General features: G+C 40.6%; 1 protein-coding gene across 1 annotated transcript; it reads right to left on the minus strand.

The window, feature by feature from the left end:
* Nucleotides 1-3,091: 3,091 nt before the first annotated feature.
* Nucleotides 3,092-11,249, minus strand: LOC308370639 (arrestin-C-like; the record flags this gene model as incomplete). Its single annotated transcript, XM_080845324.1, has 14 exons — nt 3,092-3,152; nt 3,280-3,303; nt 3,605-3,688; nt 4,111-4,248; nt 4,627-4,699; nt 5,274-5,358; nt 5,464-5,599; nt 5,914-5,990; nt 6,160-6,219; nt 9,634-9,827; nt 9,949-9,993; nt 10,226-10,286; nt 10,712-10,742; nt 11,242-11,249. The coding sequence occupies 14 exons, from the start codon at nt 11,247-11,249 to the stop codon at nt 3,092-3,094; spliced, it is 1,077 nt and encodes a 358-aa protein (XP_080701450.1).
* Between the last annotated feature and the right edge of the window lie 7,816 nt (nt 11,250-19,065).

A 19,065-nucleotide genomic window follows, 5' to 3' on the forward strand; every position in this document is an offset into this window, starting at 1 on the left:
GTTTGTATTGGTCTGACCTCCCTACCTTACCTTGGTCACCTTACCTCCCTCTCGCTGATGAAGATCTCAGATCAAATGCTTAACACATATTGAGCAAGCATCTGTTATTTGTCTTCTACAACCGTCCTTCCAACACTTATGGGTCCCATTTTCCAGAAGTATTTTAAGCCTAAGAATCCCTCTTACGAATCATTAGCTCACTATTGCTATGGATTTAGAGTCCGTACTGTAGCGTGCAAGGGGACTGTGCGCATCCGTATGAGTGTGTCATAGTTCACCCCGTAATGCTGTGCCTGTTAGAATGGTCAGTATTTGATTCTGTATTTACTGTTCTATTTTAGAATGTATGCGTTTCCCAGCTTGTGTTAATGTTATATTAGTGTGTAGTTCTGTTAACCTTTTCAGTTAATGTGATGCGTGTAATTGACTGTGTGTATTTGGCCACCTTTACCTCGTGTGTCATGAAAAGATTATAGGCCCTCTTGAGGCTTCACCAGACAGCCTGCTCTGGCCATACTTCTGCCATGGTTCACTTTGTTGACGCCTTTTTTTGAAGTCTGACTGTGTGTTTTGTTGCATGTGGTTAAAATTTTGAATGTTGAAGCTCTTTTATGACATATTGTATTTGTTTTCAGGGGAGAAAGAGGTTTGAGTTTCAGGATATGCACCTGAGCAATAGAAAACAAATTACAGTTCAGGATTTACCAGAGTTATGTATTTATTGCAACCATGGTATAAAAACTAGTTATTTTTTAGTACTTTAGGCAAGCAGTATTTATTGGATACAAAATTGAGTGGGAAAAGGGATGGCAGAAGCACATTCTCAGCACTGTAATGTATTTTCCTCTCTGCATGGCAGCAAAAGAGCGCCCATGAAGTCAGTAATTGGTCAAAACATTGACATGAGTGATCACTGAATGAGGTACAAACAGCATCTCAATACTACATTAATTTGTCAGGGATGAAAGGTGATGAGAGTGTTGATGTCCCCCCCAAGCCTGTTAGCTGCCATGTCAAGTCTTTGTAAGCCATTTGAGATATTTATGGACCTGCAAGATATTAATTTCTAATTCATTTTGTTGATGCCACACCACTGTGCCTAACTGCTATTAATACTTCTTCATTATTTATACTTTGGTTCTAAAGTATATGATGTATTGTGTAGCCCTACGAATCCACTCCTCCACTGTTACACTCTTGACAACAACTCAGAAGGGGTCAATTCAGGAATACACCTCCTAAACACCTTGCCCTGCCCCTTTTTGGCCCACCGCCCTCAGCAAACTGCCCCTGTTGGGTCCACCGCCCCATAGCAAACTGCCCCTGTTGGGTCCACCGCCCCATAGCAAACTGCCCCTGAGACTCCCAGGGGTCGTGTCTGATGCACATGGACTAACATGTATAAAATTCAGTAATTTCACTCCTGAGTTATTGGACATTAGTCCTGTAAATGTTGACTACATCATCTGCATTAAATGATGTGATGCAAAAAGTGTTCCAACTGTACCCTGTCTACCCCCTACCAGGGCATGCACATTCATGTCATTGACTTGGTTGGGAAACGCTTGTAAAAATGAACAAACACTCCGCTAAGTTTCATCGCTTTTGGGAAACGGGGCCCTGAAATAAAAGAAAATGATTATATACCAGTAATAGCTCCAGCAAAGAAAAACACTTAAACCAACAAAATGTTAATAATCATAATAATTATAATAATAATGTAATCACTGTATTACAATTACTCAAAATCATACTTTTGTTGAAAAAAAGAAACATAATTTCTTTGAAAATTAAGCAAATAAGCAACCTGCAGAAAATCACATACAGATAACACTTCATTGCTACATTTTAAAATTGACATGCAAGTGTTTGTTCAGTTTTATCTCAAATCTCTAGACACACCTTATTTTACTAACCACAGGTTCTGCTGGAACTCAATGTTTGTATTTAGGCTTTAGAGCCAAACAATGCATACCCCCTCTCAAAATATTTGGCAACTGTTTTTTTTTGTCCTGTTTTTTTTTTTTTTTTTTTTTTTTTTTAAGGATTAGATGCAAGTGTTTACAGAGGAAAGCTGTGCGTTGAGCTGTCTGCACCAACATGTAGAAGTTGTAAAGGAGGTCAGAAATATGAAGCGACACAATAGGAATCATACAAAAGCTTATCATACATGTAAAAGACTTGATAAAATGTATGCTCACTAAAAAAAATAGAGCAAATAATACATTTTCAGCATTTTGAGTTCAGATGCACAGTAGCTGAAAGGATTTGGTTCTTTGTGAATTCACAGGCTGTTGACACTGACAGCATGGAATGGCTACATTGTGAGAATACAAAGACTGTAATGAAAGAGAGAGGGAGAAACAGTGGGGCCCTATTTCAAGGACTATAACAGCAGCAGAGTTACATCCAAACAAACTTAAGACAGAGACAAAATGGTACCCTGATATATATACTCATAAAAACAAACACCTCTTAAACTTATGCCCTCAAAACATGGTATTTCCTTTATAACCTAGCTGAAAAGTGAAGTCCTCTCGGGTGAACAAACACTCCGTCCTGTAAGATCACACAGGAACAGAAATAACAAAACAAAAAAATCACTGAAAACAGACGTAACATGGATTAATTTAACACATTGCAAAACATAGTAGTATATCGTAGTAGTATATAGTATATCATCTATATGTATGATCTTGTTATGAGATACAACATGTATCTTCCAAATATAGTGCAGTCTTTATCAATAGGCAATAGGTTTTTGAATCTCAATGACACTTAATCATTGAATGAATGAATGAATACAGATATTGACAATAAAATTCACCTTCATGTGTAGAGGAACTCAAAACCCTATGAGGAGATAATCAGGTTAGTCCAGTCAAGAAAAAAAAAATACAATAATACATTGAAACACAGTGACGTAAAACAGTTTGATCCAGTTTATCTATTTCAATACGTCTGATGTTACTTACAGCACATTTTCAGTTCATGCTGAAATCAGACAAGAAAAGGAAATAATGTTAAAGCCCCTTATCACAGGCATACATTTACAACCTGCTACTGACTGCTAAATGTAGAGACAACTAACTTAATTGTTACCTTTTGGTTTGGGGTGCATTAAAATCAGTGGGATTTCGCCTGTCACTTCACTAAGAGAGAGAAAAACCAGAACAGGCTTAATTTCACTACAACCCTGAAGACTACATAGATAAAGTATGATAGCAATGGAATTGAAATGTAATGCTAAAATTAAATTGAATAAACATTAAAACACACCTTGCTGTCAGTCCTCCCAAAAAGCTAAAAGGGACAGACAATAATATTATTATAACATTGTTATGTGATTTCATTGTTTAATTAGATCTGATCCTTAATTTCAGCCATTTATGAGCAGTAACTTCAACAAACCAATCATTCATTTAGATAGACCATAAAATTGAATATGATACCATTTGCTCATAGGCCCAATCTAACACACACATCTAAACTAACAAACAATACCAGCCCAGTGTGTTAGCCCTTATAATGTAAAATGGCAACATAATCAACAAAATATTAGGCCCCTACAGTGGAGACAGACGTGATCTTAGAAAAATCTTACCCTCCTCCTCCAGATACCAAGCAGACCTTAATTTTGTAGGAAACCAGGATTCCCATAATGTCCCTTTCCATGCCCGGTCTTATACTGATGAAGGGGAAGAAAATATACAGATACAAATAAGAATCAGACTCGGAGAGAGAGACAGAGAGAGAAAGAGAGATAGAGAGAGAGAGATAGTTATATAAATAGTGTTCAAAGGAAACAGAAACATGAAATTAAATTCAATAGGTAGCATTTGCATGTTAGACATAATTTCTCAATGAGCGAGGACTATTTAAGCATGTCCAAGGAGGCACGTTTGGCAAGGACTTTGCTCCAGGTTATCCAAAGGTCCCAGGGATTATAGGTGGATTCCCTATGGAAGCCTCCAAGGGAGGTTTTAAGAGGAAGGGTAAAGAAGGTGAAAGGTCAGAAATGAGAGATGCTAAAGGTAATCAGTTTAACTGTGACCATCGTAGTGATAAAACTGGCACACTGACACTCGGGCGTCACCTGGTGTCACTCACATTGCAGAGGAGGCCAGGTTTGTGTCCTCGTCTTTCAGTTTGCCGTCCAGGGCCAAGCCCTTCTTGTCCTTGTTGTTGGCGAGTTTCGGAGTGATGGAGAGAGCCTTCTCAAAGGTCCCTTCAGCTTCAATCGTCTCCCTGTGGTATGTAGAGATATCACACTCTGATACAAGGCACTATCCTTTTTGATTCCCACTTGCATTCAGAGACTTGAGTATTCCCTACCCTAGCCCCATGTTTTTATACATTTGTGACAACATTTTTTGTATGTTGATAATACTAACGGGATGTAACAGTACATGTAAGAGAGATACTAGTGCCTGTCAATTAAAGTAGCAGTGAAGAGTTTTGGTTGAAAACTAGCAGTCTAGTTGGAACGTCAGGTATGTTTATCTGTTTATCTTCACATGACCATATCCCATGAAAATGAATTGGAAGATCATACCACAACTAGTTGCTTATAAAAACAAAGTGGCAAATTGATGCATTTAAACATCAAACTGAATGAAAACTTACGAAAATTCTTGGCTCAAGACATTTTTGGTATATTTATCTGCAGAATACAGCACCACATCTGTAGTCTGGTCCACTGGGAAGGGGAAACATTCCATTCCATTAATACATTAAGCCCACACACATACTGTTACATAAGACAAGACAGACCCAGCTGAGCTGTGTTCAGTAGATACCCTCGGAAGCTTTAAACTTTCTTTATGGTCCCTAATGTCTATTAACAGGAAATCATACCAAGCTATACATAATTATGCTTTTTGAAAAGGCAAAGAAGGGATTTGGACTAAGTCAATAAAACACTCAATAGGTAAATGTATGTCCTGTACTATAATTAAGATAAATATATGTAAATGTAAATTGTCGTATTATATTTGTCTATATGGGTTGAAATCTATTATTTTATTCTATAAAAGATATTTTATTATTTATTTTATATTTCAAGTGTTTTGTCATGGCTTGTGCATGTGGATTATGGTTGAATGCGTGGATAATAGGAGACATGCCTGTATTAACAACATTTCATGACTGATAGGTACAGGTAGCTGTAGTTTATTAATGAGATACCGTGGACTGAGTGGATGAAATCATCCCACTGAAAACATCATGATCATTTATTTTGCATTACAGGTAGCTTGATCTGAGACACTTACCAGTGATTTTGAATTTGTTTATGACTTTGCTGGTTTTATTGGTGACTTTTATTTTTACAGGGATTGGGTTGCCATGGTAGAAGATCTGATTGATGAAAACAAAGACAGTAGAAAGAAAGTAAGTGAACGTGTTCGATTATACGGATAGATTCAAATGCCCTTCATGGTTTAGAGCCCGGGGTTAGTGTACCTCCTTATCCAGGGATAACTCCATATGGACAGGCTTGTCTGATCCCATGAAACACTTCATGATGGCCATCTTAGGGCCTGTCCCAGTCTGGCTTGGGGCATATTGGATCTTCCGGATAATCAAGCGGCAGGTATCCCTAAGGAGGTTCAGTTGGTTATTTAACCCTCCTATTTGTAATCATTTGTCATCTATAACTTGGAATTAAAACTGGGAGGTATTGATGACCTGATAAACAGGGTACATGATCATGGAAGTAGGTCATGGGGAGAACTAGACTAAAAAAACCAGAACACAACTAAGTGACCACATACGTTTTTTATGCACAAGATGTCTACCGTAGTCTAAGCAATTATGCAGCCCAATTTGAATAATCCTCAATAATATTGTCATGTAATTCTTAATTATTACCCTGTCCCCATGAAGATAAAAAAAAACAAATGAGCCACTTACTGCTTGTCCACTTGTTCGTCTGGATTATCAGCCTCCAGAGCCATGTAGGCTTTCACCTCAAAGTCGACCCCACAAGCCTGGTGACATGGTCAAAGGAAAGATGGAGCACTGATAGACTGTCTAGGGTAAGGGTTAAAAAAGACTATACTTGACAATACAAGACTGCCATAAATGACAATACTGGCATATTGTAATCTAAGAATAGTATCACATATGTAAGTACTTCAAATGCTTAGGTATTCTTACCTTGCTTTTATTGTCCTCTCCAGGCTGAAGGGTGACAGAGCAAGGCAGGTTTGTTGGGATCTAGAAGGACCACAACATTAAAGTAATAGTATGCAACAATTGTACTTCAGGGTTAGGATAAGCAGTTTTACCTTAAAATAACAGCTTGAAAAGAATTGGGGCGCTACAATGACTTTTAATATGGAGACTCGCCTCCGTGCCATTGCCATACCAGGGTTCGTAGGCATATTACTGCTAAATGTAGGTTTGCCTGAAGCCGCCCTACTGTCTTCCGAAGTAGCTTATTTGCCGTCTTGCTTTGTCTTGTGTATCATTGCTTGATGTTTGACTGTGTTAGGACAGTTGTTTGTCATAATGTCAAAGTCAGCACATTTCAAGAGATTTCGCTAGTTTTAGCCGCTAGCATATAGCTAGCGATTAGCAATTGATCCGGAATGCTACTTTAATGCTCTTTTATAATTATATAAATGCTTTATAATCAATTTTAGGTTGATTGGATTCTAACAACTGAAAAAGAAACAGAACTGTTTGGGGAGGGTTTACATAGGGGGACCAGACGTCTTCTTCTACCCGGACATGTCCTTTTTTCGAGACCTAAAAAATGCGTCCGGCAGGGATTCCAAAATCGTCCTGGATTTTGCCTCGTCGGATATTTGTGTTTCTCTGCGTCTTTCACTAACTACTTATCACGTCCTTACACGTTTTGGAAAGGGTATCTCCCTTACGTTCCACCTTCTTGCGCAAGCTCTGGCCGTAGAGAGAACTGTCATTGGTCGGCTGCCTTCCCAGTGTTGCCAGATAGGATAATTATCCTCCAAATACGATCATTTTGAGCCTTTGATACGATACGCCATTTCCAATCTGGCAACACTGAGCACCTTGCAGCCTCCACTTGTTGCATCGTTTACAATATTACATGACACCCTGTTGACCCACCTCTGGAATTATGGAAAGAGGGTTTGACGCACCTCTAAATATTGTTTACGCACCTGTTAATTGCGTTTACGCACGTTAAAGTTCCCTGGGACTTGTATTCCGCCGTTGGAATAATCACAAATACATAATACATTTGATGTCATTTTAAAACACCTAGGCCCTGATTTACTAACAGGATTGCGCCCATTTTCTGGCGTAAAATAGCGGTCGTAACGAAAAACGGTATTTACTAAGCTGGCGCAGCGCATATTAACGCTTTGAGGGTGTGTACCTGCAAAAAGGTGGGATGGTTCGGAAACGTGGGTGGTAACGTAGGCGTGTAGCGCTATTTAATGGGAGGAGTGCGCCTAATGATGAACTGCGTGGTATTTACTAAACTGCCCGGCGAGCGCACATCTCTGATTTGCAGGCTAATTCTCCGCCTCATAAAAGCACGTCTTAACCAAGCGCATTTCCACTGAGTCTGAAAACGTTGATATGGCAGCAGCAAGGCAAAGACATAGACAGAGACAGCGAACAGAAATATTTGTTTCAACTCGTATAATTCATATATTCATATATATGAAATTAAACTTTCCGAACGTAATTGGAGAAATTGATCGCACCCACATGCAAACAGTCCCACCTTCAATCCGCGAACACGTTTACCGAAACAGAAAGCACACATATTCAATGAATGTCCAGGTCATATGTGATGCCAACATGACCATTACTTACGTGGAAGTGGTCTGTCCATGACAGTTTTATCTTTCGGAATAGTGCCATTTATCCATGATTGAGCAACGGTGATTTTGGAGAGGCCTGTCTACTTGGTAAATGTATTTGTTTCAGTGGGGATATATTGTAGTGAACCCATGTCCCTTGTAGAACGTATTAATCTCGCCATGTACACATATATATATTGTTATAATAGACAGTTTATGCATTAATGCCACCAATAGCATATTATTTATAATCGTGTTCTTTTAAACATCTCGCTGTAGATGATGGCGGGCAAAACAACAATATAACCCATTGAATCAGGTTCAGTGATTGAGCGAACGTGAACCAATATATCTATCTCGCTATCTATTCGCTATCTATTCGCTGAACCTTATTTTTTTCTTCCTCGAATCTCCATGGTGGCAGTAACTTGCTGGCAAGTTCTCCAGTCTTTTAACGGTGCGCTAAATAATGATTGCCCAGCGCGTATCTGGCTTGATAAATATCACGGAAAATGCGGGGAATCACCGTGCGTTAATGTGCGCCTGGCAAAGATGCGTTCGCAAATCAATCTTAGTAAATCAGGCTCTTTAAAGGGCGGAGTAAGCACAGTTTGCCCAGCGCAGATCTGGCTTGATAAATACCAAGTAAAATGCGCAAAAACACCGTGCGTTAATTTGCGAACGCAGATTAAGAAGCGCTCGCATATTAGTAAATCAGGCCCCTACATTTCAAATTCTTGAACATAGAAACGCTGTAGTCTGAATAATTTGCATCTACGCTGTAATATGGTCTGTGACCCTCCAATCAGTGCCTTGGCTTCGGCGGCGAGACCAATCAGGATCCAGGAAGTATGTAAACACATACACGTTGTGAATTAGCCTGCCTGCCTATCTGTTTGGAATGGATTAATTAGCAATGGATATCAGGCGATTTTTGAAGAGACCATCGAGTGCTCCCACTCCCACAGATGCCCGCAAAAGGCCTCAAGTGCAAAGTAAGACTGAAGAATTTCAGCAATTGAAGATGCACGAGTGATTATTCTCACGCATATTGCTGTAGATTAGGCTCATTCATTGAAAATTGTAGACAGATTCTTTGCAAGCCAGTTGGACATAGCTAAGTGAAATGTTTAAGCTTAGATATAGAATCTTCCATTTTCCCGGTTAAATATAAGTGTAGAAGAAAAGCAACAGCAGAACAGTATAAACCTGACTGGTGAGGCAGAGGTATTTGTGAGGGATTGCCCAATCTGAGATGAGGCACAGCTCATCGCTGCCTCACCGCCTCACTGTCTCGTGTCAGTTTGAACAGGACATGCGCAAATTAAGCGATTTTGAATATTGCAATGCTCGATTGGAATCATGCAGAAAATAGATTTATAGCACATATCAGGTCCTAGAGGTCCTTTCTTTTGTCTCCCCCTCTATTGAGGCCTACACATACTTTTCTTTACTGTTTTCTTGAAATGTAATAAACTACAAACACATGTATTCACTGTCATTGATTAAATATGACGTTAACTGATAACATAATGGAATATAGCCAGGGCAGCCTTACAGAGTCGCAACGCTTAGTGTTGAGTTGCTTCGTTTCAAGGTCTGTCAGATCACAAAATTCATAGTTTATCCACCTCTAATTTTACCACTACAGCCCTGATGACATCTGTATGTAAAAAAAAAATGTCAAAACTTCGTTGCGGGGAAGGGGGCGGGGTCCCGCGACAAAGTGTCATCTTTTTCACAAACTCAAATCTGGTCACCCTAGTTTACACAATAGTCAGGAACAGAAACAGCTAGAAGTGAAGAGGGGATAGAACAACAGAGCCCAAATTACTTCAATGGTGAAGGGAACACCCTCCTCTCCGGCTTTCTTTTGCAGGGCTTCATGCAGTGGGGTTATGGTGGGGTTATGGCCAGCTGGGGGGAAGAGCTGTAAGTGTTGCATCCAGATGTCTTTCCTAAAGGATAGTCCAATCACATCCAGGTCTTCACTGCCATAGCGGAAAGCACAGGTCATCTGTAACCACACTGAAAGAGCAGAGACAAAACAGGAACCGATACATGAGACAGAAATTGGATGGATATCATGGGACATTGGATGAATAATGTGGATGAATATTATGGGACATTCTGAATGTGTGTATTTCACCTTTCCTCCCCCCGAGAGCTGACTGGTCGATCTTCAACACACCCTCTGTAAAGACAAACGTTCAAGACTGAACAAAGTGACACCAAAGGGACTTTTCAAAGAAACACTTTTAGCTCAAGATCCTATTGCAGTATATAGAGAGACTGAATTTTACCCATGTTAACTGCTCTCTTTTTTTTAATACTGACATTCAATGTAACATTCATCATCTTGCTACGTAAGGAACTGAGACACATGCAATTGCATTATATGATGTGTGGGGAAAAGATACACTTACCAACGGGATCAACACTTTCTACATGGTCTACAAAGTCCCTCTTGCCCAAGTAGAGTGCAATCTTAAGAAGAGAAGGGGGGAGGGGGAGAGAGAGAGAGAGATAAGGTTAAATAACATTATGTTATATGCTTATCTATTTGCAGTGTTGTTATGATATGTTTTGAAGTTTTCATTGTCTGTTGGTACCCTACCAAGACCTTGAAATTACATAGTGCTATTGGGCTCTATGATATAAAAAAACTCATTATAAGTAGCATACATTTTTTATACAGTTTACTAATTTATAAAGAAAGTTAGGTAAAACAGAGATTGTTCAAACATTTCAATTTAGTAGCATAGGATTTTTTATTGATACACAACACTACAGTCCTCAAAACTACATTTATATCTCACTCTAAATATCTTGATTTGTTGCACATAATACATATTTTGCACATATTGTCACTGATTGTAAACATCTGAAATAAGCACAGAGTAGGAAAGTACCTGCCCATTTCGGCTGGCTTTCTTGAAAACCCTGAAATATAAATTGAAACAAATGATTTATTAAATCAAGGCACAGAATATATTTAACGTAAATCTACTGATTTCAACTGTTATCTGTAAATGTGATTCATGTATAATGAAATTAAGTAGACATAGTGTGCATGTTCACATATATTAATTGCACTGATCTATAAATAGGATATGAAGTGTGAACTGGGCATGTTGTGACAACACAAGCCAATTTGTGGAATTAGCTGTAGTCGGCGCTGACACATGATTTGACCTTGTGCAGCGCACTCTCTTTTCTCCCTCTCCGCATGCATCCACCTAGCACTCCCTCTTGTGTCTCTTTTGCTAAGCGCAGCCCATTCCCCCTTTTCTTTCTTTGTTTCTAACCTGTTGTCTAACCTGTACATTCACTGTTGATTAAAATTGTGGAACTAAATGATAATTTCGCTGTTTGTTGTACAAAATAACTCTTAAGTGTGATTAATTTTGAAATATACATATAATCAGATAACAGCACTTACTTGGCCATGGTTTTGGACCTAAAAGACAGTTCTGCAAAGAAAATAAAGCAAGGATAAAACACAGAATTAATAAATGCAATTCTGTCATTTGCAGAGAGTACACCCTGACCAACACCAGTCCTGTTGTTCACTGATATCCTTAGTAAAACATGGCAATTATGTGTGTGTGCGCATTTGTTTCTTGCGCACCTGTACATGTACTGGGAGTATGAACAAGGGACAGAGTAGGAGTGATTTGTTAATCCCTGTAAATGAGATTACAACATCACTCCCATCTCCCCTCAACTAATTCTTGCATTGGGATTAGCCTTTGTGGTGTTGCTGAAGTCTTTACCTATTCTCGGCACAGTCCTAAAATGGCCCTCTATTGCAAGGTCCTTTCATTAGAGAGCTACTCTCTGTCGATAATAGATCAAAGTAGTTTTGTAAAAACAACTATGTTTGAGTACAGATTTACTGTGAACTGAATTGCCCTCAGAATCAAAAGAGATTTGTCCAATAGTAAACAAAGACTTTCTCCAAGGGCCGTTCTTGACTCTCTTCCAAATCATAAGAAACCCATAATGTCAGTATATTCAAAGTATGTTGTTTCTACATTCCCTTGGCAGATATAAAATACACACCTAGGCTAAACGTCACTAGGGAAAAAGTAGATAAAGCAGTAGTACATAATCAACTTCTAGACTACTGTATACAATATATAAAATGTCAGAGGAGCTAAACACTCCATGATATATCTTCAAAAGGAGCACTTTAAAATTGCTTATTTGATAATCGATTACAACATAAAGATTCATGTGAAATAAGGTTCAAACAAAGTACGTATTTCACGCAAAGAGCAGCCATCCGCTCTTAAACCCCTGGTATACCCCAGTGCAGTCCAAGGATGAAAATATTTTACAACATTTTAACAAATAAATTACTAATCCTTGTGTTGATGGATCGCTTCTAATCCTGGTCGAAAATGTACAACAAAATTAGTCAACCAATATCGTAATGCAACGATTTCAAATCAAATTCGGAACAAACTCGAGCCAAAAAACGTCGTCTATGGTAAAGACGAGAGTATTCGTACGCAAAAAGTTCGACTGTTCTCTTGGTGTACATGTCTACTGCAAGTTGTCAACTAAAGGAAACAATAAGGCTTCGGCAAAAATGTTCTGATCCCGTAAGGTGGGTCTTGCATCAAACGACAAAACATACACGAAAATCAGGAGAGGATATTGGAGGAAGGGAATATCACTTACCTCTTTGTCACAATAACGCCTCTCTTCTCTTCATCAGTAATCCTTGACACACAATCTGACAAGACGGTATACCTAATGAGGGCTGGTCAAAGAATGTATAGCCTAATCACGTAGTTACCCTCCCTCCCTTGAGTCCTTCGTCCACTTAATAGAGCCACACAGACGTATTCAATAAGTAGCCAAATTGGTATTGGTATTCTTACGATCGAAACAAAACAAAACTGTAACACTGTAAATGTGTTTGAACACAGATGTTGTTGTTTTATAAAAGGAAATGCATACTCGTAAAGGAACCTGAGTGTATCATATTTTATACAAAAAAAAAAAGAGAAATGACAGTAACAACTAACTAACTTTATGGAGAGGTTGGAGAGTTTTCTGGTATGAATGTTTCTTGACAGTGGGCTTGTATCACCCTGCCCACTGGTATCTGCAGGGAATGGTGTTGTCAAGACCCAGATGTACAACGGGGTTGGTTGTCACACTCATTATATATCGCCACTAGAGAGCGTTGTCTCCGGATTTTTGGTATGGACATTTCCAGAATTGGGATCAGAGCTCACCTCTGGAGTAAGACAGCTGAACGTGAGAAAAGAGGATTTTTTTTTTACCCCTAAAAGATGTAATGGAAAAGTTATAGTTTAGATTGTTGTTAGCTTGCTTACTATTTGTTAGATGGTTGTTAGCTTTGATCCCAGCAAGAAATTCCAGTTGGGGTTGGTTGTCACGTTCTCTTTAGCAACATTTTAACAAATAAGTTACTAATCCTTGTGTTGGTGGATCGCTTATGATCCTGGTCGAAAATGTACAACATAATTCTAGTTAACTAATATCGTAGTGCAACTGAACAAACTCAAGCCAAAAAAACCTTTGTCTACAGTAAAGACGAGAATGTCACATGTGACAACCAACCCCCTATGTTGGCAAAATCATGCATGGTGAGATTACTATTCCTTTAGCTCTTTTTTTAAAATAAAGAAACATGGGCAAATTCTTCACTCAGAAGACGAAGAAGGGCCAGACTCCACCAGATGTAAGGATGAGGGCAGTCAAGGAAGTGAAATTAAAAAAACAAGTCCATCCGGAGCACTGCCAAGGACTTTGGTATAAATTGCTTAAAAATAAATGAGCAAGAGGTTGCTGGAGAAGAAGTCCACCCATCCCTGCCAGTAGGCTATGTGAAAAACCGCCTAGTTTTCAGTGAGGAGCAGGAGCCTCAGCTGGAGCAGTATATAATAACTGCCTCAGATATACATGTATATTTTGACCTCTCTCCCATCGAAGTCCTCAAACTGGCATACAGCTTTGCAGTGCATAATAATGTTGCTGTCCACACAAATTGGACAGGGAAGGAGATGGCAGGGGCTGACTGGTTCTCTGGGTCTCTGAAAAGACACCCATCACTTCACATCAGGACGCCAGAGGCCACTAGCCTAGCACGTGCCAGTGCTTTTAATGTGCACAACATGGGCCATCTCTTCAACAACTTGGTGGAGGTGATGGCTAGATACAAGTTTGATCCCCAGTCCATGTGGAATATAGATGAAACGGGTATCACCACTGTCCACAAGCCGAACAAGGTGGTAGCCAGGAGAGGCTACAAACAAGTCGGGTGTTTGACCTCTACAGAGAGAGGAACCCTAGTAACACTCTCCTGTGCCATCTCCGCCACCGGGAATAGTATCCCCCCATTCTTCATCTTCCCCCAGGTGAACTTCTACAACCACTTTTTACTTTATAACCCCACCTGAAGTGCAGGAGCAGCGAATCCGAGTGGGTGAATGAAGGAGGAGCATTTTGTGGATTTTCTTGAGCTAATGTGTCCCATACAAGATGCAGCTCGCACTTGTCATCGGATGGGCTGAAGTATGCCAAGGAGAATGGGGTTGTGCTGTTGTCCTTCCCTCCCCATTGCTCACACCGCCTACAGCCCCTGGATGTGTCTGTCTATGGCCTGTTGAAGAGGCAAGTCAACACCGCCTCCAGTGCCTGGATGCTAAACAACCCCGGGAAAACCATGACGATATATCCCCAAAGTGGTGGCTACAGCCTTCCCTCTTGCAGTCACCCCGGGCAACATTCAGGCAAGACTCTGGGCAAGTGGAATATATCCCTTCAAACAAGAGGTATTGACGGAGATAGCCTTTGCGTGCCTGCTTCAACGACAGACCGAGCAGCCCAGTGCACCTCAGCCAACCCCACCACTCCTCCCCCAGAGCCATCCACTAGATCTGGACAGAGACCAGACCAAGAGCTGAGGCCTTATCCAAAGAATGTCATGCTGTATCCTCACTGACACCCCAGAGAAGAAGAGAATAGGGCAGGAAAAGGTAGCCAGCATGCAAAAGAAAAAAATGGCAACAACATCATAACGACCCAGTGCATCCCAGCCTAAACCAGCAGGTAAGCCTAGTGCATCCCAGCCTAGACCAGCAGGTAAGCCTAGTGCACTCCACCCTAGCTGGAAAAGGCAGCCAGCAAGAAGAAGTAACAGAAGAGAAATAGACAGATCATCAGATGAAGATGATTGTTTAAGTTTGGTTTGTATGGAAACAGTGGGCACACAAGCACAGGCCTACTACCCCTGTCCCGGACAGTGACAACGTGGTTACCGCAATCGGCCCCGGCACCCCTCCTGCTCCTGCCGAAGTGTCGGTGCTGCTGGAAGAGGAGCCATGCGAACCAGGCACATCAAGGGCTCTTGATGTGTTAGACAGATCCTCTGACTTTCTGACATGTTCTCATGACATTGCATGTTGGGGGCCCGTAACCGATGATTTACAGTCATTCATAAAGGAGTTAAGATGTGCCAGAACAAGGATGCCCCCTTTAAAGCATCTGAGTGTGTGAACCAAAATGTTAAACGGTACCTTAGCAATAAACTGTTCACACGTGAAATGCAGAATGGAGAGCATGTTCAAAGGGACTGGCTAGTGTATTCTCCATCAACAGGGAATGTATTTTGCTTTTTCTGTCGGCTCTTTAGTGAAACTAGTACGTCTTTTTCTTGCTCTGGCTTTTCCGATTGGAAGCACAGCTCCGTCCGTGTGGAGGAGCAGGAGAAAAGCCAGTCGCACAGAAACGCTGTCCTGGTCTGTCTGGCACGAACACAGGCCCGGGGAATCGACTGTGAAATAATTCAGCAGTGCAAAGATGATGAGAGCTATTGGCGACAGGTTCTCAAGTGAGTGGTTGAGGTGACTAGATTTCTGTCAGAGCGTGGTCTTTCATTCCGAGGAAGTGAAGAGACGTTCGGGTCACCACGCAATGGCAATTACCTAGGCATTCTAGAGCTGCTCAGCAAGTTCGACCCTTTTTTAGCTGAACACATTACAAAATATGGGAATAAGGGGAAAGGGACAACCTCATATCTCTCGAACACAATTTGTGAGGAATTCATAGCACTGATGGGCAAACGTGTGCAAGCTGAAATTATTAGCCAAGTAGGCCTACAGAGATCCAAGTACTTTGCAATGATTGTTGATTCCACCCTTGATTTGGCACACATCGATCAGCTATCATTTGTGGTCCGCTATGTGGCAGAACAGGGCGAAGTGTTAGAGAGATTTTTGGCCTTCGTTCCAATTTTCAGCCACACTGGCGACGCGCTGTTTGGATCAGTTTCGCATATTCTGAAAGAAACGGACCTTGACATCAGAAACTGAAGGGGACAATGTTATGATAACGCATCTAATATGTCAGGAGTCTACAAGGGTTTGAGAGTGCGAATTCAAGAGGTAAACCCCTTGGCCAACTGGATACCCTGCGCAGCGCACTCGCTTAATCTGGTTGGAATGAACAGTGTTGACTGGTGCGCAGAGGCAATCTCATTTTTCAGATTTGTGCAATCCTGCTACAATTTTTTCTCAGGATCTCCACAGCGATGGAAGGTTTTAATGGATGGACTTGAACCAAATGAGAACAATCACATGGAGACATTAAAGTCACTGTCATGCACAAGGTGGGCTTCCCATGCACAAGCCACTAAAGCGCTTTCCATTAACTATGGAAATATACATGACGTCTTGAGCAGCTTGTCAAATGATACAACTCAGAGTGCTGACACTAGAGATGAAGCAAGATCTCTTGTCAATAAAATGGACCGATTAGAGAATGCTTTTTTGAGCATATTTTGGAACAAAATCCTGCAGAGGTTCCAGACGACAAGCTCAATCCTTCAAACGCCGGACTTGGATCTCATGAAGGCTGTAGCCTTGATTCAATCACTGATCGATTTAGTTCAGGATTTGCGCAACAGCTATGAAGAACTGGAACTGGCCGCCAAGCGCATGCCTTATACCGAGCAGTACAGGTCAGAAACAACGCGCCTAGTGAAACGAAAGAAGAGAGTCGATGAAGCAGGCACCCCTGATGACCACATCCTCACTGGTAGCGCAAAATTTCGGGCTAAGGTGTTTTATGTTATCATTGACACTCTTGTGAGCATGCTGCGCCAGAGATGCAATGCCTATGGAGAACTCTCCGGTCAATTTGGGTTCTTGACTAATCTGCATACCCTGTCCACTGTTGAGATGCGCACAGCCTCTCGCAATCTCGTACAGATTTACAGCACAGACCTGTAGCCCTAAATTGAAGATGAGCTTGTCCAGTTTGTTTCATTGTGTAGGAACATGACCACCGATCTCTCACCCAGTAACATGATGAGGCTCCTAAAAGAACAGAAGCTACAATGTGCTTTCCCCAATGTTGATATTGCATTGAGGATTTATCTGACCCCCCCTGTGTCAAATGCTACCGGTGAGATATCGTTTTCGAACCTCGGATTGATAAAAAACCGTCTTTGAACGACCATGACGGAGACAAGATTAAACTTCTTGACTGTGATGGCAACCGAGTTTGACCTGCTTCGCCAAATTGACTTTAACGATTTGATCCGTGACTTTGCCTTCCAAAAGAGTAGACGAGTGATGATCTAGCCTATTGCTCTTCAATAGGTGGCAACAGCCTGATAATTAAATTGTTCAATTGAGCTGTTTGTATACATGTGTTTGCTGTGCTGTGTGTGAGTGCACCCTAGACTGCGTGTTCCAATGCATTTATGTTGGTTATAGGTAACATAAATAAATGCAAATTTCTTTTTCGCATTATGTCTGTCATAATTTGATTTCCAATGCCTCTCTCTCTCTCTCTGTCTCATATATATTGATAAAAAATAATAGTTCAATTAATAATAATAATAATAATAATAATAATAATAATAATAATAATAATAATAATAATAATTATTATTTTTAAAAAAATATATATCGGTGCGGGGGCCTCAGGGAGGATTCTGCCCAGGGCCCCAGATTGCCTTAACCTGGCCCTGCCTGTCGCCACCCAAAAAATGCACGTGTGTTGTTTTGTTTCATGTGTGACCATAATAAACTGACTGAGACAGGTTTCCATGATCCTGAAGGGCACAAGTATTGCTGTCAGATTTAAAAATGTTAGAGCAGAACTGTCTTTAACATTTCCAAAACAACATAATTTGTATTGTTAATATTATCCTGAGCCTTGAGGAGACTCTGACCCCAGTCTATGAAGACACTTTTTGTGGTAAATTGTGTCAGGGTTTTTGGACTGCTTTACTAGGGTGACCAAACTTGAGTATGAAAAAAGGACACTGTGGAGGGGGGTAGTGTACAGCATGCTGCACCATGACCATGTGGATGCATACAAATGTCACAAATGAAATGACAAAAATGACACAAATTACTATATGAACATCTATTTATTGAACTTTAACAAAATTGCAAAGTACTAATGTATAACAAATCTTTTTTGTGGCATTAAGGCCAGCGCTTCTTTGAAGTTTCTTGTCCATATATTGAAGCAATAATGATAACAAATAAAACATTCTAAATAAATATACAGTACTGTGCAAAAGTTTTAGGCAGGTGTGAAAAAATGCTATGAACTAAGAATGCTTTGAAAAATGTAAACAATAAATGTTTATTTTGTATCCATTTAAATGGTAAGACTGAGCACAGCAACAAGACACAACGTAGTTATACTGCATCAGCAGGGTCTCTCCCAGACAAAGATTTCAAAGCAGACAGGGGTTTCAAAATGTGCAGTTCAAGCTCTTTTGAAGAAGACGTAGAGGATCGTAGACGCAGTGGTCAGCCAAGGAAACTTAATGCAGCTGATGAAAAACACATCAAGCTTATTTACCTTCGAAATCGGAAGATTTCAAGCAGTGGCATCAGCTCAGAACTGGCAGAAACCAGTGGCACCCAGGTACAGACATTTACTGTCCGGGGAAGTCTGGCCAGAAGTGGTCTTCATGGAAGAGTTGCAGCCAAAAAGCTCTACCCCGACAAGGAAAGAAGGCCAAGTGACTGAACTAAGCACGAAAACATAGAAACTGGGGTGCAGAAACATGGCAAGTGCTCTGGACTGATGAGTCAAAATTAGAAATATTTGGCTGTAGAAGAAGGCAGTTTGTTCGCCGAAGGGCTGGAGAGAGGTACAATAATGAGAGTCTGCAGGCAACAGTGAAGCATGGTAGAGGTTCCTTTCCAGTTTGGGGCTGCATTTCTGCAAGTGGAGTTGGAGATTTGGTCAGGATGAA

This window comes from Sprattus sprattus (assembly GCF_963457725.1).
Source record: "Sprattus sprattus genome assembly, chromosome: 1".
Lineage (NCBI taxonomy): Eukaryota > Metazoa > Chordata > Actinopteri > Clupeiformes > Clupeidae > Sprattus > Sprattus sprattus.